Raw genomic sequence first — 26,973 nt, forward strand, 5'->3', positions numbered from 1 at the left:
AGCCACACGATCAGTCTGAACCAATGCAAATTGGAGGCTTGCAGAGTCCGCTCACCAAGGGAGAAAAGGAGACAGCAACAGCTTTATTTATACTGTGGTAAGGCAGGCCACTTTCTCCGAGAATGCCCAGTGAAACCACACAGGAAAACAGTTGGAGCAACTTAAGCCGGTCAAGTGGCACAGCGAGTAGAGCGCTCGCTTTGACATCCGTGCAGAGCTTGCTAACTGACCAAAGTGAACAAGAAAAACAGGAGTCGGGAAACTCCAACGCCCGGTAAGCGTAGGGGTACACTTGTCGAGCCTTGAAAAGGAACCAATACAGACCTCACTCCAAGTCATCCCTGTGTTCTTGGTAAACCACAAACAACTGTCTAGGCCTTCCTCTCCGACAGAAGCAAAAATCGCAAAACGTCACAGCACTTGATGGGTCTCAGCTATCATCCGGCCCAGTGACGCACTACACAGAGAAGGTTACGCTTCTGTGTCAGGATGGTCACCGAGAGGACATCACTTTCGATCTCATTGGCGCTCCTCAGTTCCAGATGATATTGGGAATGCCCTGGCTGGAGACCCACAACCCTAAGATTGACTGGCGTAAAAGGGTTCTGACCTTTCCACGAGACTGTGTTGACACCTGGTAGAACAAAGGATTCCCATTAAAAGGTTTCACTGACCCGGGATCAAAGAAGGTAACCGTACTGGGCCTCACAGGTTCGTTACCACCTGAATAACTGGATTACGATGTTTTTCAGGAGGAGCAAGCAAACATCCAACCTCCGCACAGACCTTACCACTGCCAAATTGATCTCGTACCCGGAGCCCAAGTTCCCTGCAGTTGGATTTACGCCTTAACAGAAAAGGAAAACCAGTAGCTAAAACATACCTTGATCAGTATCTGGCAAACGGCTTCATCCGTCCGTCGAAGTCCCCTGCATCCTCGCCCCTCTTTTTCGTGCCCAAAAAAGGAGGGAGACTTGAGAACTTGCATTGGCTACAGGGCCCTTAACCAGATCATGGTAAAAAAACCGTATCCGTTGCCGCTTATCCCCAGACTCTTGGATCAAGTAAAAAATGCTCAGATTTACACAAAACTAGACTTACGAGGGGCCTATTATCTGGTAAGAGTAAAAAATGGGGACAAGTGGAAGACGGCCTTTTGCACAAATTATGACCTTCATGAATACCAGGTCATGCCCTTTGGGCTATGTAATGCCCCCGTGGCGTTCCAATACTTCATGAACGACGTGCTACGCGAACTATTGGACGTCTGCTCACTTGTCTATATTGATGACATTCTCATCTACTCAACCACCAAGGAGGATCACGTCAGTCATGTTCGGGCAGTCATAGAAAAACTTTGGCAACATAAGTTATATGCCAAACTGGAAAAGTACTTCTTTCATGTGACAGAGGTAGAATTCCTTGGCTTTGTTCTCACACCACGGGGCGTACACATGGACACGCGCAAGATAGCCGCTATCCTCCACTGGCCATCACCAACATCCATGAAAGGAGTACAGAGTGTGTTCGGGTTCGCCAACTTTTATCGTCGATTTATTCCCAGGTTCTCTCAGATCGTCCACCCAATTACCTCTTTGCTACAAAAAAATAAACAATCCTATTGGTCTGCAGAGGCAGAGGAAGCCTTCCAGAAATGAAAACAAGCATTCACAACAGCACCAATTTTATGACATTCTGACCAGAACTACCATATGTGGTCAAAACCGATCCTTCCAACATAGCGATAGGAGCAGTCCTGTCACAACGAGATCACGAAACAGGACAGTTGCATCCCATAGCGTTCTGGTCTCCTAAGTTCTCTGCCCCCGAATTGAACTATGCAATCACTGAAAAAGAATTGCTAGCAATTAAGGCAGCATTCAAAGCATGGAGACATTATCTTCTCGGAGCTACACATACAGTTACCGTCATCACAGATCATCGCAATCTGCAATACCATATGACTGCTAAAGTGCAATCATCAAGCCAACTCCGCTGGGCGCTCTTCTTTGCGGAATACGACTGCGTTATTACCTACAGACCCGGAGTAGGCAATGGAAAAGCAGACACCCTGTCATGCATGAGTGAGGAAGAAGAAACATTCACTACACCAGACCCCGTGGCCATCATCCCTGAATGACGGATCCCAAACACGATTGCCGCAACCACCTCTTTAGACAACTTAAAATCTGATCTGCAACATTTGATGAATCAAGCAGCACAACAGGAATGGCTATCGAAGGGAGACCGATATACTATCGTGAACAATCTACCATACATTCAAGGACGGCTGTACATCCCAGATACAAAACTAGAGAATCAGATTGTAACAACCTATCACGATTCTTTAGTAGAAGGGCATCTGGGAATAGCAAAAATCTAGTCAAAATAAAGAAAAACTACTGGTGGCCAAATTGGCGAAAGGACATTGCCCAAATCATCGCAACCTGTGGTGTCTGCGCACAACACAAGTCCCAAAAACAAAGTCCTGCAGGTCTTCTACATCCTTTAGTAGTACTCCCAGCGCCATGGCACACGCCGTCAATGGATTTTATTACAGATCTCCCCCCCTGCAACGGATACAACACCATCTTAGTCATCGTAGATCTGTTCTCCAAAATGGCCCATTTAATTCCTCTGAAGGGTCTTCCCACTGCATCTGCTCTGGCTACCGTATTTTTGGAACAGATTGTCTGGCTACACGGGTTCCCATCAATATTAATATCAGACTGAGGAACTCAGTTTGTCGCCGCATTCTGGAAAATATGTTGCAGAATTGCCAAAATCAACCTTTGGTTGTCTACAAGCCATCATCCCCCAAACCGACAGCCAGACTGAACGGACAAACCAGACTCTAGAGCAATACATAAGGTGTATGCTGCAACAAACTGAGGATACCTGGAAGGATCTACTGTGGATAGCAAAATACGCATACAACAACTCCATCCACACCAGTACTGGGCAAAGCCCATTCTACACAGTGCACGGGAAACATCGACAGACATCCGTTTTTGATCCACCCTTGTCATTGGAAATGCCATCTGTAACGACCTTACACAAGACCATCACCCAGGTTGTTAAGGAAGCATCAGAACATCTAGCCAGAGACAAAAACAGTTTGCAGATCGACACAGAAGGGAAGCTCCAAACTATCAAGTCGGGAGACTTGGTTTAGTTAGCATCTAGAAACTTCCTCTGAAAGGACCACAGGCGTTCCGGCCCAGATACTTGACACCCTACACTATCAAGACTGAGATCAATTCTGCTGCCATGAAGCTAGCATTACCATCACACATGAGGAACCACCCTGTATTTCATGTCTCCCTCCTGAAACCAATGAAACCAGGTACACAAATCGATACTCCACCAGATCCCGAGACATTAGAAGGAGAACCAGAATATGAAGTCAAAAGCATTCTAGACTCTAAGATAGTCCTGTCCAAATTATACTATCTGAAGGACTGGAAAGACTATGGACCTCAAGACCGGACATGGGAACACAGTGAGCATGTCCACGCTCCACGATTGATCAAGCTGTTCCATCGCAACTACCCCACCAAGCTAGGACCAGGGGGAGAACCACCCTTGAGAGGGGCCTTGAGGGGGGGTGTGCTGTCATGATCACTGGCACAAGAACACAGAAACCACACCATCAAGTGATGGGGTAATGGGTCACAGGGCGCATACAGACAGGGGGCCCGGCTGGACTCAGTCCTGGCGCCTTTGGCACCAGGCTCATGTAAGGATGTAAGCAGGAACACTTTATTTTAGATAAGAGTGCTTTATTTACAAGAACTTTTCCACATGCTTTTATTTCGGGAACATTTCCACGTGCATACTATTGGGGTGTGGCTCCCCAGGTCCAGGCTGCATGTGCAGACTCTGGGGGTTGCAGGGTGTGACAGGCAGGCCAGGACTAGTGGGCGTGGTCCCAGGAACTCAGCTATATAAGCTGTTCCATCCCCAAGGCCAGCGTTTCGCGTTACTTCGCATTCTCATGCAATGTGACGCTCACCGCCGCTTGGACCAGCTTACTTACCATTTAGAACCCAGCGTTTATCCTGTATACTCACCTCCTGGAATCTGGCGTTCATCGTTTCATCTGTATACTCATCCTCTGAAACCCACCGATCTTGATGCCGATGCCGCGCTCCTCATCCATGGAGCCCATTCCTGTGAAGACGAAAGACAAGGTTAGACAGCAAACATCCACCAGTCTAGCCTTGCGCCGCATTCAAACCATGCCCGCAGACCTAGAAGACCACTTACCTGTTACTGGACCATCGTGTGTTCATTCCACGTCCACTCCGGCTGTCATCCCTAGCTCCGCAACTTCTGCTGGGCCCGCAATATCACCTACACGGGGAGAGAGAAAAAGAACAACATTAAAGAAGGAGCGGACAACAATGCAGGAACAAACTATACAAATACAGCGAAAAGAGCCTGAAAGCAAACAAGCGAGGAAAGACAAGGACAAACAGAAACACTCATCCAGAGAGAAGGGGATTAGTCGCAGCTGGACTGGACTACCATGTGCAGGGACCAGTGAAGGAACTCGGTCCCAGTCAGACAAGCACCCCTGACAGAAGTAGCAGGACGGAGAGCTCATTAATAAAATTCATCAGGTGAGCCTTTTAAGGGCAGCGCAACCTACGGGAATCACGTCTTGGGAGGAAGGGTCTGGAAGGGAACCTGAGTCACAGACTGGCATACTCACGTCACCTTATGCCCTCAGAGGAGCAGTCCTGAGCAGCGCTACCTATTGCCGCAGTGCACTGCATAAGTGCAGAGAAAGAAGCCAGACGAGGGGGAACTAATCCCCGGGAGGGCTGCAACTGTGCCCCAACGCCTCTGCAGAGACCAGGTGAGCCCAACGCCTCCGCAGAGACCAGGTAAGCGTAACAGGAACGGAGCGGGCACAAGGGTGCCTTGGGGCTCACAGAATGGCCGGGTGGGATAGGCCAGAGCCCAGGAGGGCATATGGGCTATACACACTCACCTGCAGAGCTGGGGACCAAAACAGGCAGCAGGGAGAGTGGACGCACTCTAGGTGCGATAGTCTAGGCTCCAAGAGCCAATCCGAGTTGGAGGGTGAGCTGGGAGGCAGGAGGCGGGTTGGAAGGGAGGAGGAGTCAGAAGGGGAATGGAGCGGGCACACGGGAGCTTGGGAGCTCACAAAATGGCCGGGTGGGTAGGCCAGAGCCCAGGAGGGCCTGTGGGCTATACACACTTACCTGCGGAGCAGGGGACCCAAACATGCAGCAGGGAGAGCGGACGCAATCTAGTTGCGATAGTCTAGGCTCCAAAAGCCAATTCGAGTTGGAGGGTGGGCTGGGAGGTGGGTTGGAAGGGAGGTTGAGCCAGAAGGGGAACAGAGGGGACACAAGGGTGCCTGGGGGCTTACAAAATGACTGGGTCGGGTGGGCCAGAGCCCAGGAGGGCCTGTGGGCTGTACACACTCACCTGCGTAGCCAGGAACCAAAACAGGCAGCAGGGAGATCGGACGCACTCTAGGTGCAATAGTCTAGGCTGCAAGAGCCAATCTGAGTTGGAGGGCGGGCTGGGAGGCGGGTTGGAAGGGAGGTTGAGTCAGAAGGGGAACGGAGCAGGCAGACAGAAGGGAGCCTGAGGGCTCACAAAATGGCCGGGTCGGGTGGGCCAGAGAGTAACACTTACCTTGTCCCTGCAGGAGCATAAATGGTCCGGGACCCTGGTGATCTGGCAATACGGGTTAAAAAGGATTTTCCCCGGTCATAAAGGAGAGAGAAAATAGGAGGGGGAAACTGGGATCAATAAAATGTGGTAAATCTACTATGGCTCTCCCCTCTTCCCACCCTGACTGACTCCCCTATAGTTCCTAAGGCCTGCACTCTCCTCACCTGTGTTTTGATGTTAGGGAGCTCTCCATCCTACTTTAAAGCAGGGGTGCGTTGGTGGTGAGGCTCAGAAGATACTCATGCTGTAAAACCTGAAGAGCCTCTTGAACGGGTCTTTAGTCTTTAGTCAGGAGAGTGCTGAAGACTCAGAGAAAAAAGGTTCTGAGGTTGGAGAGATCTCTCTTGATGCTTTAACAACTCTCACTTTCTTTTGCAGGTTCTCTGAAGAAAAATAAGTTTTCACTTGAGGAGCTTGGGCGTCGTCAAAGAAAGAATGTGAAGTCTTCTTAAGTATGCGCACGTAGTTAGGAAAGAGGCGCGCGGAACAGTGTGCCTTTGTTACCCAGCTATGGGTTGTCTGCTGAGGTAAGTATGCGCACGTAGTTAGGAAAAAGGCGCGCAGCACAGCATTCCTTAGTTATAAAGCTATGGTTCTTTTTCTGTGAGGAAATGCGTGGGAATGTTTGGAAATGCTCATCTGAGCTTCAGGTACGTATGCGCGTATAGTTATTTTCATTCACTAATAAGTCTTTAATGTTCTTTCATTAACTATGGTACCTTTGTCTTGTAGGTTTTCGGAGGTCAGAAGATTTCAAGATGACGCTACGGCCGTGGACGAAGACTGCTGACTGAACTACGGAACTATGGAGAATGAAGTCACCTGTCGGAGGACTGCTGTTGCAGAAAGCTCTGGTCAGGTACGTTGAAGTCTAAGGTCTGTGGATTTTGTTGTTAGCTATTTGAGTTCATAGCATGACTTTTTCCTATTATCTTACAGGTGTGTGAGCTGAGCGCCGGTAGAGTTACACCGCTGTTAGCGGAACTAACGCGAAGTACCTGTTGCTGCCGGGGCAGGCCTTTTATAGTCCTCTTAGCCCAAAAATGTGTTCACAATGACTACTTATACAGTGACCCGCAGTGCGGCCATCTTAAGGGGATTGGTGCACCACTGGATCTCTATGGGAGCCCATTGTCACCTTGGTACTGGGGAATGTGAGAATGTCATGTTTGCCATGCTAAAACCCAACTAGCCCCTACAGATCTGTACCAAGACTCCTTCCAGGCCCAGACACCAGAACCCAAACCAGAAACTCTGGAAGTGATCATGACACGGAGTCCAGGAGGGCCTGTGGGCTATACACACTCACCTGCTGAGCCGGGGACCAAAACAGGCAGCAGGGAGAGCAAATGCACTCTAAGTGCGATAGTCTAGGCTCCAAGAGCCAATCCGAGTTGGAGGGCGGGCTGGGAGGCGGGTTGGAAGGGAGGTTGAGTCAGAAGGCGAACAGAGCAGGCAAAGGGGGGCACACAAAAGGGCCGGGTCGGGTGGGCCTGAGCCCAGTAGGGCCTGTAGGCTATACACACTCACTTGCGGAGCCGGGGACTGTTAGGGAGAATTCTCTCTTTAGGCTGAATTTCCTAACCTAGTGAGTCCCCCAGCAGCTTTGCTGGATTTCTGGAGTTTGTTTTTTCCTCCTGCCAAAAGTGAGACTCTTTTTTCTCCCACTCTTGGACATGATTTATGGTGTTCCTTTGACTGGTAATGTGTTTTATGGGCTGTGGGGTCCTTTACTCCATAGGGTCTCCTGTTTTTACTATGTGTGTTACACAGCACCCTCCGTGCAGTAACACAGGGGTGTCATAGTGACACCCCACCATAGACTCCATACCTTGGGACTGACTACTGTCTCCCAGGGCATGTAAATTCACCATTGGCTTTACTAGTCCCAAATTATTAACAGAAACCAGTACAAACCATCATATTGTGGACGTACTGGTCGAGGCAATTCGATTGCCCCGGGGTCTGTTAGTCGGGGGGGCACGTCTCCGTCCCCCCTGATCGGGTTTTGGCTGGTGGCAGTGGAAACTACTTGTTATATTCGACCGCAAATATTTTCCTATGGGATTTTCCCATTGTTTGAGGCTACCAACTTTAATTATTTAATTCTCATAGCCTCGAACATACCGCCGGTTTATTTAATTAATATTAATTCGCCGGTTGGTATTTCTTGCCAGGACTCGACTCTAAAATGGCGTCTGTGTTCTCTTCTGTGACTCCAACCCAAGTCGAGCCCTTTGTTCCACTTTTTGGCAGGCTTCTCCACAGAAGCCTCCAAAAGTGGTGCCACTCTGTCTGGGTACCACAGGGGGTGTGGGAGGGGGTTTAGGCACCCTGGACTGAGTTACCTTGGTAACTCAAATCGCACTCTTGTGTGATTGGCCCAAGTGGTGAGCCGGCCGGCTCACCACTTAGCATGTTTGACAGGTAGGCTGAGTGAATGGGGGTATGCTGCATAAAAGCAGAGCTTTGGGGACTGGAACTTCAGAAGTCGCCACAGGACCTGAGAATCCGACGAGGGAGAAGCTGAGCCGACCTACCACGACGACACCACCGGTGGAGCCCTGCGGAACCGACTCACCACTTCCCGACGACAGAGAAGATCTCCCGGGTGGAGAGGCTTCTTCCCCTGACTGGTGGGCACAACCAGTTTTACCTTCTTTCTTCGCACCCCAGACTGGTTTGTGGTCGAACTGCCCGTGCCAAGCACCCCGGCGGCCGGATAGCCACTCACCACTGAACCGCGAATCAACGGACCGCTCCTTGTACCAGCGAAACGCCACGGCTGGTTTCTTCCCTGGCAGTGCAACGGACTCCTGTCTTCCTCCACAACGAGATCCTCTCTTCCCCCGGACGAAGCACCGACTTGCATCCGCTGCCAGGACTGGGACGGCCGCCTTCACCCTCTAATTGGTCCCTTTCTTTGGTCCAACTCCTTTTTGAACCATTACAAGACTTTTGTGCACTGCAACCGTGTGACCTTGGACACATTTCGTTTCGATCCTCTTAAAGCAGATCCGGCCTACTGACTCTGAATTCATGGTTTTACTTTGCCTTCCTCTCTTGTTATGTTCTTATAAAAGTGTTGGGATCTGTTTCAATTTGTTCTGTGCTTTTCTCTCCCTTTTTTTAAAACAAACTATTAGAGTGCCATCTACGTTGCGCTCACCGCTGTCTGAAAATAAGTGGGGCTTTACTTAAGACTTGTCTAATATTCTTTTAAGGGAGTGTATATCTTTTAGTGACCGTGTTTTTGAATTGCTTACTATTAGTGCCTGTGTGTTTTTCTAGATGTGGTTTTAAATAAATACTTATATCTCTTTTACACCAATCCCTGGTCAGTGTTTACTTGTTCTATTGTATTCTCTCGACCTATTGTGAATACTCTGTATACTGCCTAACTCTTCTTGAGGGAAGTCTGACTGCTCAGCCACAGCTACCAAGTGAATCTGTGTGGTACAGACTGCTACCAAGTGGGTTTACTGCCAAACACCTGTAGTCTTAAATCTTTTGCAGTGGTCCCAGAGGGAACTGCACAGGTTTCTGACTAACAGGGACCAAAACAGGCAGCCTGGAGAGCGGACGTACTCTAGGTGCGATAGTCTAGGCTCCAAAAGCCAATCCGAGTTGGAGTGCGGGCTGGGAGGCGGGTTGGAAGGGAGAATGTTATGTTTGAAAATACCACGTTTTTCAGGGCGACGGAAATTACCATTTTCATGGAAAGTACCACTTGACCTTTCAGTAAGGGAAACTACAAGGACCAGTGGGTATGCCAGGACATTACAAATGCTCTCTTCCACATCCTCTTCACAGGAGAGTGGATTCCTCCAGTCACTGTCCTACGTTATGCCTTCTGACTTACCCCAGAGGATAACTGAAGGCCAATTTCTGGAAGACTATTTCAATGCCCTTCTAAGCCACTGGGCTATGATCAACCTGTAGGGAATGAATACTCTTGAGATATAAACTCCTCTGACTGATGAGACCCTACGAGGTGTGAGGAGGACCCCAGCCCCTAAAAGGTATGTAGGTAAACGATAAAGGACGACAGAGACTGGTGAAATCAGAGCGTGAAATGCTGACATGGTGCCTTGATGTGTTTACATAGTGTGTACTTTTTCTTCAATCAAGAACCAAAAGTGTAGTCATTTACAAATTTAAAACATAAAATAGCTCACCAAACTCCACAAACAAGAAATATAGAGCCAGTGAAATGCAGAGGTACACATCAGATACATTAATAATAACACCATTTCCTGCAAATAGTGCAGAGCTCATCATGAACTATGTATAATAAATATATGGTGAACTGGACATGCATAGCCAAAAGCCTGAAAGCCAAATAACTGGCACTTTCGTCTACATCCCCTGGAAAAACACTGTCAAATATTTAAAGAGAACCTAGTTAGTAACACTGAAAGGTCTAGTTTAAAAACGACACCAGCCAATGTATTCAACTGTAATTTCATAAACATGAATGCCATGTACTCTCTGAAGCAAACATTGTACATGATTTTGCTTTAATGCTGCAATGTATTTCATTCAAAGAATGTAAAATAGTGTCCAATGTAAAAAGATCTTCTTTTTCCATCAGTAACAAGATTTACACAGAGTATTATCATTTTGAGAGTATATGTCAAAGAAATGATTGTGTTGTAACTATACATGGAGAAAAGCACATTTTAAATGTATCAAATGTCCATAATTACATGTTAGATTGTTAGAATTTGAACAGGGAATACATTCATCTTTGATCTCTGTCCCAATGCTTATTTTGCTGCTGCTTCAGTGAGTCTAATACAAGCTAAACCTTTATTCATTTTACATGAGAACACATTACTGACCCGTGAGGTTTGTGACCACAGGGGATTAGTTCAGCCATTTGCAGAAAGTAAACATATTTATCTTTCATCAAAAGAACATATTAGGCCATGTACAACAAAACGATAATTTGCTCAGTACTTACAAAAATAGCTTATATATACACCTTTGCATTCCAGTAGAGCCAAAGACATAGTCCTCCAACTGATAAAGATCTGAGTTGGGCACAAGATGAACAGGATTGTTTTCCAACTGTGTAGTTTCACAGCAAAATGATTACACTCTGGTATTTCAGCTCTAAAATCTGCCTCCTCATAAAATATGCCATCTGGAGTTAATGAAAGGCTTTACGTTGGGGCCTGTTAGTCACTCATATTACAAGCCCTGACATGCCCACTTTAATTAGAATTAGAATTTTATAATGCATTAAAAAAAGATATTGCCTATATCTGTCCAATGCAGAGGTCTAGAATCAAAAGTGTTGTGAAATCGCAAGAGTCATCATTACAAAATGAAAGCGTATGAGGCGTAGCTGTCTTCAAAGTGGTCGACGTCGAGATCCTGATGGATGTCGATGACACCGTCGTCATCAAAGGTCTAGCAGCCGTCGAGGACACCGTTGGCGTCGACGGTTTTGAAGGCGTCGAGGACCTCTAGATTTTTCTTCATGCTTTTCATCATACAGGGGCCTCAAGGGCTATCGATGTTTGTCAGGCCATTTTCCAGGGCTCGAGGGCGCGCAGGATTTTGACCGAGACCTATCCTTACCAGCTTGCTCAGAAGGCTTGGTAGGAGCATGACCCTGTTTTTCAAATTTATTTATCATTTCCTTTTGGAAAACTTCCCATTCTGCATATGTAGGTTTTTGTGGGACATGCGTCCCTTTTGGGTATATCGTCGGAGGAAGACGTCGATGAAGGCAACCTCCGGTGCCTCCTCTTCAACTTTTTCACCGACGACGATGAGTGGTGCGAACTACTCTTAGACCTAGAGCACTTTGCATTCTTCCTTCGAGGAGAGTCTCCTCTCGACTCGTCAGTCGAAGACTTAGCAGGTCGGGGCTTAGTGGATTTGGGTAATCTTCCAACCTGGAGTTTCCCCTTCCGCTCCCTGAAGGCCTTTCCTGTCATGGATTGACATTTTGAACAGTTGGCCGTGTCATGGTCCTCACCAAGGCACCAAAAACAGACAAGGTGCAGGTGCTTAAGGGACATCTTGGACCTGAAGTCCCGGCATTTTTGAAACCGGGTTTTGGTGTTGAAGGCATCAAGGATGAAGGCATCACAAAGGATTTTGCAAAGAATTTCTTGAAAACAAGTCGTTAGACGATGAGGCATGCCAATTCTCGTTAGACGAAGCAAAACCAGTCCCGGAAAAATTGAACTGAGGCCAACGGGCACCACGCATGCTACATATGATCTCTGATGATGTCACCCTGGACAAAAGCCTTCGAGGGACATTGACTCGACACCATCGAGAAACAGCTCCCTATGTCGAAAAAGTTAGGACTTCTAAGTATTATATGTTTTTTTAATTTACTTTGTCTTGGTTTATATCAAACCTTGCACAAGTCCTCCTTAAATAGAGTACATAAATAGAAACTAATACCTAAATAGAAAATACATTGCGCTAATTAGCAATATTTGCTTTCCACATATAAATGTTGATGAAAACATTTCATTATCCAACATCACTTCATTATATACAACTTTTTTTCAAATGAACATCCTTAAATGTATCAAAAAGAACATTTAATATATATGTTTCAAAGTTTCAAAATATTCTTAATTTTTCAAAAAATACAGCAGATTGCCTGCCAATCGCCTAGTACATAGTTAGTCGTTAGAAAGTTGAAACAAAATAAAATTTTGCACAGCGACTATCTGGGAATTTTTCGATATAAGGCTGCAAGGATCCTTTTTGGCAAGTGTTTTGTATACTCTTCAAATTAATGTTTTTACCGAGAATGATCATAATTAAGCTTCCATCCCATGAAAAATCTGTTTGCTGCACTTCTGTTATAAACGTTGCCATATCTAATTACAAAGAATATCTACAATATCATTATCATACGTACCACTAAAAATAAGATCAGTTCGAGCTGATCTTAAAGGTTTCTTACTAATTAGCAAATGTAACAATTTAAACTGTGTTTCACAAAATGTACGGGCTATCTCTGTAGTGGAGCTGTATGCAGGTATATTACCACAGCTGGCAGTACTGCCAGCTATAGCCCTATGTATTTTCCTGAGCTTTGCTGGGATAAGGCCAGAAAATGAATCCATCCTAACCCCATTGTGCCAGAGAGAGCTCTGACTTTATCATTCCCTGTTGATATCCAGTGCTTAGGATGCACAGCTCTGCGGACACCATCATCGAGTGGTAGAAGTCATTAGCACATGACTGTATTAATACTGATTCCTCGTTAGAAAATTTGAACAGAGGAGAAATACATAACGTTGAACATCTCAAGTGAGAGTGGTGACCAATGTCACTGATCGAAATAGCTGGAAAATGGGCCAACCGTTGTCATGCAGACATGCCTATGTCACGCTAACTCTTTGTGCTTGAGAATGGGTGTAAAGGAGCAATACAACACTTTTGGAAGACATTTAAAGCACAGCAGGTCATATATGATGGCAAAAAACTGCTACTTTGCATCTCATGTGGGTCTTAGATTTGCGTTATCTATCCCTCTGGTCAGCTAGCCCTTGCTTGCTGGATGATGCCTGATACCTGATGCCTGAGGAGCTGCTCTTAACTCCTGCTCATAAAATACCAATTTCGATTCCTGCATTGTTGAACCCCACCAAAAACACGCTGCCTCTCACTCTTTTTTACTCATTTTCGCTACCACTAGTTCCCTAGCCCTTTCACCATATCCTCAGTCCCTCCCTCTTTCTTCAGAAACCATGCTTTAGAATGTCTTTCCATTAAGTGTTTCCAGTTCTAGCAGAATAAAAGACAATTTGAGGCTGAACTTACTCAAAAATATTTGCCTGTAGAATTTGGCAGACTTGAGCGGATTGCATCAGGAAATTTTCTGAAGTTCTCTATGCATCAGGGTTCACTAAGACTGCCTCTTTTCTGGTGAATTCAAAACACCTTCGATCCATGTCACATTATTACAGTGACTCTGGATATTGGCTCATAACATGCCAGATCCCTCTGAAATGAGCATTTCAATTACATAAAACAAAACACCTTTGTGAAATGACAAAAGATTAAAGTAGGTTTTGATTTCCAAAATCATTCAAGCAGCAGAAATGCATTGTTTCTGGACAATATACCACAGTAAGCCGTACAAGCATGGGTAACATTCGATTTTCGCATACACAAACATTTAAGGACCAGATTCATACAAATATGTCAGGGCAAAGTTCAGATAAGCTCGATAGTAGGTGTAAAGTGTGTATTTCTGGAAATTGGTGAACAAGTTACTTCTTACCTAGTAATGTTCTTTCAACGGATGTTCCTCTGATGTATTCATTATCTTTGATAATACGTTTCCAGCTTGCTGCCCTCGGAACTTTTTTCTGTACAGGGCGCTGCGCGTCGACGTCCGCCAAGTCGATGTCCCTCGACGGCCACCGTATTGGCGCCAACGTCACCATGCCCATAAATAGCCATGCGCTGCGCCCGTTGCTCAGTTCCGTTTTGTAGCATAAGAAAAGACATGCCTGAATCGGTTAGTAACCTTGAAGGAGCGAAAGCTGCAACCACAAGGGAAGTTATCACTGCGGGGATGGATGGGAGAGGCGATAAGGAATACGTTGGAGGAACATCCCGTCAAAAGAACGTTACTAGGTAAGCAGTAACTTGTTCTTCGAAGGGATTGTGTCCTCCGACGTATTCCTTATCTTTGATAGACTCCCATAGCAGTGGTATGTAATTGGAGGAGGGAGTGATAGTGTTATGTATCCCTTTAGGAATGGACCGAATGTAATACGGCCTTGCCAAATCTGGTCTCTTGAGCAGTGGAGAAATCCAGATTGTAAAATTTTGTGAATGTATGTGCGGACGACCATGTGGCAGCCGCACATATGTCCCGGACCGGTACCCCTCTCTGGAGAGCCGAAGAGGCTGCGATACCCCTGGTTGAATGAGCCCTGAGATTTTGGGGTAGCTCTTTCCCTGCTAGTCTATAACATTCCAGGATGGCCAAAATAATCCACCTGGAGATGGTTTGTTTTGTTATGGGTAGTCCCAACTTGTGACCTGAGTATCCTACAAACAGTTGGTCTGCTTGCCTGATCCTAGCCATTCTGCTGATGTAAAAGCTGAGAGCTCGCCTAGGGTCCAGCCTGTGTAGCCTTTCCTCCTCTTTCCCCGGATGGGGAGGAGGGTAGAATGAAGGCAAGGTAATTTTCTGAGTATGGGATTCAGAAACCACCTTTGGGAGGAAATTCAGCTTCACCTGTAGGACAACCTTGTCCTTGTGGAAGATTGTATGTGGGGGTTTACAGGAGAGAGCTTGTAGCTCACTTACCCTCCTAGCAGATGTTAGTGCTACCAGTAGAACAGTTTTAAGTGTGAGAAATCTCAATGCGCAAGAGTGAAGAGGTTCAAATGGAGTGCCCATTAAGAAGTTTAAGACTAAATTTAAGTCCCATAATGGAACCTGGAATGGTTTTGGAGGGTAAACATTAGTTAGACCCTTGAGAAATTGTACCACTAGAGGAATTTTGAAATACGATGGTTCCTCCGCAGTGTGCTTGAAGATAGAAAGCGCTGCGAGATAGCCTTTTACAGTGCCAACTTGAAGGCCTGAGTTTGCCAAGTAGAGTAGAAACGATAACACCGTTGGTGTACCACATGAAAAAGGGTTGACATTCTCTTCCCTACACAAGCTGCAAAACTTGTTCCAACGGCAGCGGTATAAAGACTTTGTTGCTGGTCTTCTGGCCGAAAGCGACACCTCCATGACGTCATCAGGGAGATCCCAATCCTTGTACCTCAACCTTTCAGAAGCCAAGCGTGAAGGTTGAGGGTTCTGGTGTCTGGATGGAGAACCTGACCTCCCTTCTGCGATAGAAGATTCTCTTTGAGTGGAAGACGGATTGGAGGGCAGATGGACATATCTAGAAGGTCCGGGTACCACGTTCTCCTGGCCCAATCCGGGGCAATTAGGATCATGGTTTTCCGGAATCTTCTCAACCTCCTGATCATTTGAGGAATAACAGGGACTGGTAGGAACGCGTAAAGGAGTGGAAACTCCCAGTCCACTACGAACGCATCTCCTAGAGCTCCTCTCGGGGGAAATTCCCTTGAACAGAACAGATCGCACTTCCTGTTGTGGCGAACAGATCCACCTGAGGGGTTCCCCAAAGGGCGAAGATCTCTTGAAGGACTTCCTGAGCTAGCTCCCACTCGTGGGAGACTATGCTCTGACTGCTCAGAGTGTCCGCTGTCAAATTCTTCTCTCCAGCTAGGTGGACTGCCGATAGAGAGATTCCTCCCCGAATTGCCCACAACCAGAGCTGCATTGCCTCTCTGCACAGTGGCAGTGATCCTACACCTCCTCTTTTGTTGAGGTAGTGCATGGCCACCGTGTTGTCCGTCATTATCAGGACATTTCTCCCCTGTACTGATGGCAGGAAAGCTTTCAGCGCTAGTCTGATCGCTCTGAGCTCTAATAGGTTGATATGTAGTCTGGACTCCGATGGAGACCAATGACCGCTGATGGTCAAGTCGTTGGCATGGGCTCCCCACCCTGTGAGCGAGGCGTCTGTGACTACTGGTATCTCCGGCCATGGTTGCCAAAACAGTTCTCCTTTCAAGATGTTCTCTGGCTAGGCCCACCATTGAAGGTCGTGGGCTACCTTGTCCGGAATCCGGAGGAGGTCTGTCGTTCTCCCTGAGAACTCTGACCACCGATTTCTCAGTGCCCACTGAAGAGATCTCATTCTCAGGCGAGCCTCTGGCACAAGGAAGATGCAGGATGCCATGAGGCCTAGCAACCTCAAAAAGTCGAAGGCTGGGAGACGCTGGGCATTTTGAAACTTGGTGATCATCTGTAGAATATCTTGAGCCCTCACCTCTGGTGGCAAGGCTTTTCCCAGGGAAGTGTCCAGGACCGCTCCAATGAACTGGAGTCTCTGAGATGGTATCATCTGTGACTTCTTTAAATTGAGGGAGAAGCCAGGTCTGTGAAGGAAGAGGCAGACATAATCTAGCTGGGTCTGGGACTGCTCCGAAGATACGGCCCTGATCAGCCAATCGTCTAGGTAGGGATAGACATGGATCCCTTCCCTCCTTAGACTCGCCGCCACTACCGACATCAGCTTGGTGAAGACCCTCAGGGCGGAGGTCAGCCCAAATGGCAGAACTCGAAATTGATAATGAGAGTTGCCAATTGCAAACCTCAGGTATTTCCTGTGCTTGAGATGGATTGGCACATGGAAATAAGCATCCTGAAGGTCCAGAGATAGCAGCCAGTCCTGGAGCTGGAGGGCCTGAAGGATCTGAGAGAGAGTTACCATCTTGAACTTGTCCTTCCTGAGGAACTTGTTCAATTCTCCTAAGTCCAGGATGGGTCTCAGTCCTCCGTCTTTCTTTGGTATGAGAAAGTAGGGGGAGTACCAGCTCTTGTTCCTGTCCGCTACAGGTACCGGTTCTATGGCACCTTTCTCTAGCAGGTCCAAAATTTCCTGCAAGAGGAGCGGATCTGGAACTTTTAGGGAGCTGTTCCCCAGTGTATGACTCTGAGGGATGTGTAGAAAGGGTAGGCAGTAACCTTGGGCAACTGTCTCCAACGCCCAAGCATCTGACGTTATAGCCTGCCATTCCGTCAGATGGTGAGTTAACCTGGCCCCTACAGGTGTCTTGTGTGTGAAGGCCTCAGAGTGGTTTGGGGTGGCTGATGCAGATGCCAAGGGTAAAGAGGCACCTGCTGCTGCTGGGGTCTTAGTCCTTTTGACCCGTCCACCTCGGGTGGATCTCCTTTGGCCTCTTTGAGCCGGCCGTCCTCTGCCTTTCCCGAATGCGGAATAATAGCGAAAGGACTTTCCTCTTCCAGAGGTTCCTGAGTGGCGAAAAGGAGTTTGGCGGATAGCAGCTCCTAAAGATTTTGCTGCTGCTTTAGAAGTCTGTAACTTTTCCAGACTGTCATCAGCCTTTTCCCCGAATAATGAAGAGCCGTCAAAGGGCATATTCAAAAGTCTGGCCTGTACATCAGGGGCAAAACCCGACTTTCGCAACCACGCATGCCTGCGGATTGTTGTACTTGCCGCCATGGCCCTGCTGATACTGTCAGCGGAATCGATGCCCATTTGAAGTGATTCGCACATGGCATCTTTGCCATCTTTAATGATGTTAAGGAAGGCTTCCTTTTCCTCTCCTTCGGGTATGCAGTCAGCCGCCGATGAAGCATACTCCCATAGTGTGTGACTGAACCTGGCGAGCGTACAGGTGGCGTTGATGGATTTCAACGCCAAACTACAGGCAGAGAAGACCTTCTTTGCCATAGAGTCGTACCTCTTGTCATCCCTATCCTATGGGACAGTAGGGTAAGCAGTCCTACTGCTGGATGAAGTTGCCGCTTGAACCACCAGGCTCTCTGGGGTCGGGTGTTTTGACAGGTATTCAGGGTCAGCAGCCGCTACCCTATACTTTGTCGACAATCTTTTATTGACTGCTGGGATAACTTCGGGAGTTTCCCAATTGGATGCAATTTTTCGTTGTAGGGCTGCATGGAAGGGGACCACCGGGTCCTCCTGTGGGCCTTTGTCCAATATATCTGTCAGATCATCCTGTTGGAAAACAGGTGAAGGCGCAGACCAACCCATAAACTCAATTATTCTTGCCATCAGGGTTCTATATGGTGTTTCGGCATGTTCCCCTGGGTCTGGTTTTACAAATGCCACTTCTGGGGAAGTGTCCAGTCCACTTGCCTCATGAAGTGACTCATGTAGATCCTTCAGCCTTCTTTCTTCAGAGGTGAAATCCACTGCAGTAGGCAGTGTGGTTCTTTGAAAACCAAATGTTTCCTGGTCAGAGTCTTCCCCTTCTTCATAAATTGAAGAAAGACCAGGGTATTCTGATCTCTGATATGGAGTAAAGCCCATCTCTAGGGCCAAAGGAGCTAAACTCGTCGTTATTGGACGAGAAAATGTCAATGTCGTCGAAGCCGATGTAACCGGCTTCGAAGGCGCCGAAAACGGCGTCGAAAAAACTGGAAGGGGTCTCGAAGAACTTAGAGGATCCGGATCCTACTCGAGGGCATCAACAACGGTCTCGGCGTCGTGCCAGAGGCCCTTGAAATCACTGTTGGCTGTGGAGCCTTGGTCCTCTCTTTCATCGATGTCGACGTCGAGTCGATTGACCGATGCATCGAGGAAGCCTTCTACAACGGCGGCGATCCGTGCGTTGAAGGAATCTTCGACGACGGCGTCGAAGGAACCTTCGACGGCGGCGTTGAAGACGGTGCCTTCTTACCCGATGGCTCATGGCGCTCTCGGGTGGAATGTTTTGCCGGGTGCTGCGACTGGCGGCGTTTTGATTTTTTGGGTTTTTCACCCGGGGTATCACCCTCAGCTGTCTTCGAGGGGGTCGAGGCCGCGTTCTCGAAGACGCTTAACATTTTCTTTCTGAATTCCTCTCACTCAGCTTGAGAACTGTGTTTGGTGGGACAGGAAACTCTTTCTGGGGACACAGAAGACGACGAGGAATGGGACCTTCGACATCTCTTTTTTGAGTGTCTAGATCTCGACGAATGGTGGGAGCTGCTTCGAGATCTAGAATGGGAGTGTTTTCGACGGCGAGGAGACGAATGCCTCGACTCAGCCGACGAAACCTTCGAGGAGGATTTGGCTGACTTACCTCTCTCATGTTTCCCCTTTCGCTCCTTCAGGGCTTTCGCCGTCATGGACATGCAGTCCTCACACTCCGAACAATGTTGCTCGGACCCCAAGCACCAAAAACAGACCCTGTGTGGATCCGTTATTGACATTTTTTTACCGCAGTCTCGACATTTCTTGAAGCCGGATCGCGGCGTCGTCGGTTCTGATGAAGAAGCCATCGAGAACGATAAGGAATATTTTGAGACAAAATGGATATTAAACCTGACTGAACTGAGCAACGACGTTCCGAGGCCCCACGAAGCGCGGAAAAACGGAACTGAGCAACAGGCGCAGCGCGTGGCTATTTATGGGCATGGTGACGTCGGCGCCGATACGGTGGCCGTCGAGGGACATCGACTCGGCGGACGTCGACGCGCAGCGCCCTCTACAGAAATAAATTCCGAGGCCATCAAACTGGAAACGTATTATCAAAGATAAGGAATACGTCGGAGGACACAATCCCTTCGAAATATATTTCTCTGTATACTGCGCATTCAATGTGCATGTTGTGCAGGCTGCAAGTGACAACGGATGTGAAAATGTACATTGGGTAGGCCGGGTGGAGAGTATGGGTCCTTCCTCATGGGCAAGCTCTATGAGAAAAAGCTTGCAATTTTCTCTGCACTTACAAAGGTGCCTACTAACAGAAGAGTTCTCCTGTTAGCAGAACCTTAAAAAAGGTAGCATGGTAGGAACAAGGGACACTTTTGAACAGAGACAGCGGGATCAAATAATTTGCTCCCGTTTTGTAAATAACCAAACCTTCTGAAGGCTTACCACCCAAATGTGGATGTTTCTCTCATTTGCAGCACCGCTACTTGGCCACTCATTTCATGCTCCAATTTTGCACACCTAAATGCGTGTTAATGGTCCAAGCAGGGCCAGCCTTAGTGCAGGGCTGCCTCAGCAACCGCCCGGGGTGCCATTAGCCCCCGCCACGCCAGCTCGGGGGAGTTTTTCAAGGGCTCACCCGAGCTGGCGTGGTGGAAGAAGGTGAGGGAGGTGCCCTATTATTTAATGCACCCCGCTCTTGTGCTGGCCCCAGGCTTTCCAGCGCGCTAGCAGGGCGCATTTAATAGCATAAGGGTGTTTTTTGTGTGAATTAAGAGCACACTGCACATATACAAAATACACACATTACTGTAATGAGATTGAGTTTGTGTTTTGTGATTTGTTTGACAACTGAGTGTTCGACGCTACTACTGCATAGCGATGTCAACACACGCAGATAAGGCGTTGACAAAATATGTCCAAACAGCTATAATTAGATGGCCTCACGTTTTCAAATGAGTAATGCTTTATGATCTTAATGATGCACTAGGCTAATGATTAAAGCAAATGTAAATGTACAGCATGAACTGCTAAAAAAAATAAGCTTTTTCCAACCAAATGGTAAACAATGAGATTTGAGCCAAAGGCAAAGACGGGTTTGTACTTACAGTACCCACACCTTGTTCCACCTTCGAAGACAAACCCATTGGGCACAGATCCGTAGCGGCGCAGATCAGTCAGCTTCCACTGCCCAATGACTACAGGGGGAAGGTCTCGTGCGAGCACAAGGATGTCATTGCAGATGTGAAGAGTAGCAGGGCCGCATTCCAGTTTGGTGCCGGGCAGGACGCCAACATGAAATCGGTGCACTGTTCAACAAGACAGGAAATGCTCATTATGCTGGACAGATACTAAGCAATGGCAGACTTTTGTGAATCACACTTAGCAAATATTCGCCTACCTAACTGACCAAAAATGTGCCTATTCAGGCTGGCCTCACCATATTCAACAAAGTAATTATTGAAAACTTCAACACTCTCTGCAAAGTTACGTGTAAACAATATCACAGATTGCCTCTCTATTACGCTGGCTCTTTCTTAGAGCAGCTTCACTTTTTTTTTGAATTTCCATATCATAGCTGACTCTCCAACTATGTTTTTATTAGGAGTGGCAATTTCTAAAAGGATATACAGTATTGCCTTATAATCGCTACTTGCTCCAATCTAATGGGGGTTGAGAATCTTCCCCAATACACATTAAGAGCATTTGATGCTAAAGTTGATCATGAGTACCTTTGAAAATATATGCGACTTATAGTTGAACTCAATCATCTGTTCAATATGTTCTATGATGTACTGTAGTGAATGTTTACTGATGCCCTAAAGCTGTTCTTCCAGTGCATCTCTAAATTTAACATGAAACAGCACCATTCATCGCAGAGATATCTTTATGGGAGGGAAAAACGGCCATTTGCCCCAGGCTCCCAACTGGGAGGTGGGGATGTGGACAAGGATACCTAATCTAAAGAAGTCAGTTCCCATTGTTCACCAAACATGAAAAGCACATGCCAGGGCATTGTATGACATGCTGATGAGGCTCTAAACCAATTGCCTGTCTGTTGTTGACAAGTGCATTCTGCTCCGATTAGTTCATCATGTAATGATTTTTGTGTTCACTGTGGTATTCATAGTGTGTGTGTTCAGCACATAATCCATGTAGCATCTCCACCCTTCTAGGGGGATTATACTAATCACGTGCAATGTCAAAGTTGAAAGACATATTGATAAGTTTGAGTGATGTGCTTGCTCGTAAGACAGCTGAGTGTGTTAAGCACTCATTGCAGAGATTTATGTTTCCTATGTCTAAAGTTGATAAACCTGCATGTATATGTACTTTGTTTTGTAGCATAACAGGTGCTTTTATCACCAATGTACCTGCACCAGATAGCGGTTGCAATATAAATTAACAGAATCCGTATGCTGATGGTCTAGGGACTGGGGGTAGTAAAACCTAAGCAGCCTGCCCCCAATGAGGAGCATAAAGTGTTAGTCTAGAGAGGATATTAGGCATCCAACTTCAAGACTGTGGAACCACAGTGTTCATGTTTGTATCCTGGCTTTGCCAACAGGTGATACAGTGATCCTGGACAAACCATCCTATATCGCTGCAGTATTCTGTGAAAAGGTGTGCCTTCTCACATGCTTGTGGCATTGTTTAGCCCATTACCTGATTTTCCTTTGATGTAGGCCATTTATGTGTAAGTGGAAGGAGCTCTAGACAGACAAGCAGACCAGATATAACAGGCCTCTGTCAAGCATATTTTAAGCTCATACCTTTTGTGGGGAAAATATGGCCCCAAGACAAAAGGAAACTGCATCTGGTTGACTGAGGCCTAAAAGTGCAGAAATACCTTCTTGTAATTTGAAAGCACATTGTTGACTGGCAGACCGAAAGGCCAGCATGGCCATTTTAACACTGCCTAATACCCCAACAGGTTTGTCAGAAAAAGAAAAAACAAAATTAAATGGGCCCTGTATTTGAAGGACTAGGCGAAACAGTCAGAGTACAGTTTACTAAAACAGGGCTGCAAGGAGAAATGTGTGCAATCTGCAACTTGAAAGGAAATGAACACATGGAAAATTAAACTACACTGCAGAAGTGAATTCAAAGGCACGCACTAAGGTATCTGGTGGCTTGTCAAAACTGTTTTAAAAGAAACTGCGAGAATGGATGGAGAAACTATATTTTGTATTTCAAGACTTTAATGGCATGGTGCAGGAGAAAACTGCATATAATCTAAGGTCAAATTTTAAAGGAGGCCTCCCTCCCAAAAGGCCCTGAGTCCGACAGGATGCGTATGGGGACCGACCCAGATTGAGAGATTCCTAGACCCCAACCATGGTAGCCAGATCATACTGAGACTGTAGAGGTATCCCTCCCACAAACAGGTTCTGAGAACTGTCTTCAGACAAAAGTGGGCAGAAAAGAATCTAGGGAGAAAGAGGATCTGCGAACTACAAATATTGCAAAAATGTAAATTCCGTCCTACAGGTTCCTGATCTCCGACATGGAAATTCTCCCAAGATCACACAGGGTCGGAGTTCAATATTAAGAAAATGACCGCAAAGCTGGCCAATAACTCAGACTTTATTTGTATACTTGAGGAAAAAGAGGACAGATATTATGGTCCGGTCAAAATACAGGGTCAGAGTGAATTATCAACTCTTGTGGATACTGGATCCCAAGCACTCTCCCGTCCAAAAAGGCTTTCGACCAATTGAATTTAGGAAGGTGGGAGAGTAACCAGATTCCCCTCATACCTCTTCCCAGAAAACTCCAAAACTTTGATGGGAACAATATTCCTGTTAAGGGACTGCAGATCTAGAAATAAAAATTGGGCAACATTGTTTAAAACACCCGGTGATAGTCGTGACTCCAAAGGGCAATCCTTGTTTATTAGGTAACGATTTCCTTTGGTGGTTATCACCTCTGATCGACTGCATAAATCAATTCCTCTGGACCCAGAATAATTGGCCCATAAAACTCAAGAGGAGTTTAAATTATGTGAGCCTGAATGACACCTGCCATTTAATTGAGCGATGTACCCAGCAAGTGGAATTCCCCTTCCAGAACATCAAGTGCCAGAGATCACCATCATCTCTGTGGTAGAACAAACTGGTGATAGGAACTCGTCTGAACAACTGAAAATCACCCTTCCTCCCAGTTGCAAGTGGTATTCCACACTGGAAGGGAACACTTTGAAATTTGATACCATTCAAAAGTCTGAAGAAACACTGAATCCCTTGAAAGAGGAAGATGGAAACCCAGCCCAAAATCTGACTGACATTCAGAAAAAGAGCGAAGACTTATTTGTGCCTATTGAGATAAATGGGGGGAATAGCTAGTGCTCATCAGAGTATGTCTGAGTAATGAAAAAAGCTTAATCGGCAAAGGATTATTCAGGCAACTCCAAAAAGATCAGACCATTCCCACATTTAAATTGATTGATAAATGGGAAGGGGGCCCGGAAACACCAAATTCCAAGCATTTCCTGCTTACCAGGTGTATGCTAAACATTTCCATTGGCAACAAAATTATAGAACACAATTGTTGGGTCGATGGAGATGTCCCTTCTGGCTTTTATTTGGGCAGTGACATTCTAAATTGATTTGCAATCAGCTTAACTCTAACAACAAAGTATGGTCACGACTGGGGGTTAACCCTATGGGCTTTGGCAACGCTGAAAGGACATTCTGGTCGGCTTAATTGCTACCTTATGCAGGTGAAGTTCAAGTGGGAGAAGAGGTTACCTTTCCAGGACAGGTACGACAATTCACCATTCCCCTCAAATTGAAGTGAGGCCTGAACCTTAAACATAATAATGCCTACATGAATTTGAGCTCTCACCTCCAACAACAAGGTTTATATTTACATCCAACACTTTTAGTGGATCTAGAACACTACCCCACTCGAATATTGGTGGATAACTGTGACCCTCAAAGTATCACTTTGGGTGCGGACACCTCTATTGGAATGTAGGTTCAGGCCCCACACTATTCTATTGATTTTGGGAATCATCAGACCAATCCCAAACAACTATTTTGATACCGATGACACTATTCCACCAGAAATGTTTATTACCCGTCATGGGAGAATTTCTTGGTGTACTCCTCATGCCCTTATAGGGTGGAAGAGGTAACCTGTGACATCAGGAAGAATGAGGTGGTATTTAGAGTCAACAAAAACGACCTCGAATCCAAGGAACCTCATGCCCAGGTAAACACCATCAAAAGAGATCTCTCCACAAAACTGGAGGATACTGCTGAAAGTTCTAAGCTTGAGGTCTTTACAGGTTACAGGCAGATGGTCGAGAAACAGATCAATCTTGCTGATGCCTGTGAGACTGAGGGGCCAAGATAGAAGCTGAAACAGCTGTTAACCGACGTACTGGAGATCGTCTCAATAGATTAATATGACTGTGGACGTACATCTATTCATTCAACTACCATACCCACAGACCATGGGATGGCTCTAGTATTTGTTAAACAATACTGGTTATCTCTCACGTCCATGGAGTCAATCACAGAGATTATCAAGAACTTGGAATCCTGTAGGATAATGTTTCTGATCCCAAGTATCTTTAACAATCCAGTAATGGGGATACTAACACCAAATGGGCAATGGAGACTATATGCAGACCTGAGGGAGTTAAACAAACAAGTTCACATGTTGAGATGGCCTCTTCCCTCCATCGATGAAGGACTGGCGCAAACGTTTTTCAGCCATTGTTTTGACCAACGGTTACTGGACGGTACCCATGAGTAGGGAAGACCAGTACAAGCTTGCCTTTACCTTTGGGGGCAACAATAAACATGGATCAGAGCACCAGTTGGATAGAGAAACTCTGGAAATTAGTTCAATATATATCATTATAAAGCCATGCCCGATTTGGGCGAATGGGGAAACCTGGCCTATATGAATTATGTATTGAGCAAGAGTTTAACTGTGGAAAAGCATATTGCAGAGATTCGCTATGTTCTGGCCCAGCTGAAGGAGGCCGGTTCAAAACTGTCCTTTCAAAAGGCACAGTGGTGTAAGACCAGAGTGAACTTTCACAGGCACGTAATCACCCCTGAGGGTATCAACACCCAGGCAAAGAAAGTGGAAGTCTTATTGAAATGAAAAGACCCTAATACTGCGAGAATTGAGACGCCTTTGTGGACTCAATAATTACAGTCCAGAGTTCATTGAAGACTACACAGAGGTTCCTCGACCCATGGTCCATTTATTAAAGGCTGGAGTCAAGTGGGAGTGGGGTTCCGGAGCAATCCGAGGCAGTTAGACAAGTGAAAAGCATCCTTTCACAAGCTCCTTGTTTGGCTTATCTCATTAGGAATAAGGAGTTCTTTTTGAAGACAGGGTTTTCAGATACTTGTCTGACAGCGGTATTGTACCAAAAGCATGACATTGTCAACATAGTTATCTCTTACGCAAGCAACATGTCCTCTGTGGAGGAAAAATTCAACGAGTGTGAAAAGGCACTCCTGGCAACGGTATGGGCATTGAAATATTACCACCCGTTTATCCAGGGGGGGCACATCAGCGTAGAGACTCCTCACCAACCCTTGCAGTACTTACAAAGTGACAGGAATGTAAGTAAATCCAGAATAATTTCTGGATTATCCCCATGCACAGCTTTCCTGTGAAGGTCATGTATGGTCAAAACAAGATAAGTCTTCTAGCGCAGGGATTGGAGGACTTGCATGATTGTGCCCAAAAAGTCTAATAACCAAAAACAATATGGAGGCGTACTTAGCATCCCCACACAAGGTCTATGAAGAAGACACTTGCCAGGGGATACCCAAAGTTATGTGGACGGGTGCCCTTACCATGTTGGCAATAATAGGGGTAAGAGCTAGTGGCTGGCATTGGGAATGCCTGTGTTAATGATACCCCGGAACCCTGTGCTGGTTACAAAATAGGACCCTCAAGTAGTCGGTGGCAGAGTTGATGGCCGTACATCAAGGCATCCTCACTGCAGTACACCAAAAACTAAAAAAAAACTGGTAATAATCACAGACTCTGATTATGTCAGGATTGGGTTTGTGGAACACCTAATAAACTTGAAGAATAGAGACATGATCTGTGCAAACAACAAAGCTTTAAAACATGGAAAACTGATCTAGTCCATTGATGATGTGGTGACCTCTAATGAGATGACCATCTACTGGAAAAAGATTAGGGGTCATCCCAAAATAGAGCGGCCCTATAAGAATGGGAACGACAGGGCAGACAAGCTGGCTAAAACTGAAGCCCTTCAGGGTGA

The 26,973-nt window shown here is 46.4% G+C and overlaps 1 protein-coding gene across 2 annotated transcripts in view; it reads right to left on the reverse strand.

The window, feature by feature from the left end:
• DOK7 (docking protein 7) overlaps positions 1-26,973 on the reverse strand; it is a 1,054,554-nt gene that overhangs the window by 832,441 nt on the left and 195,140 nt on the right. For both annotated transcript variants that reach the window (XM_069632037.1, XM_069632036.1), the window contains exon 4: positions 20,816-21,016. In XM_069632037.1, coding sequence (XP_069488138.1) covers positions 20,816-21,016 — 201 coding nt within the window. The remainder of the gene's footprint in view (positions 1-20,815; positions 21,017-26,973) is intronic.

Source organism: Ambystoma mexicanum, chromosome 6q, assembly GCF_040938575.1.
Source record: "Ambystoma mexicanum isolate Mex_15411 chromosome 6q, UKY_AmexF1_1, whole genome shotgun sequence".
Lineage (NCBI taxonomy): Eukaryota > Metazoa > Chordata > Amphibia > Caudata > Ambystomatidae > Ambystoma > Ambystoma mexicanum.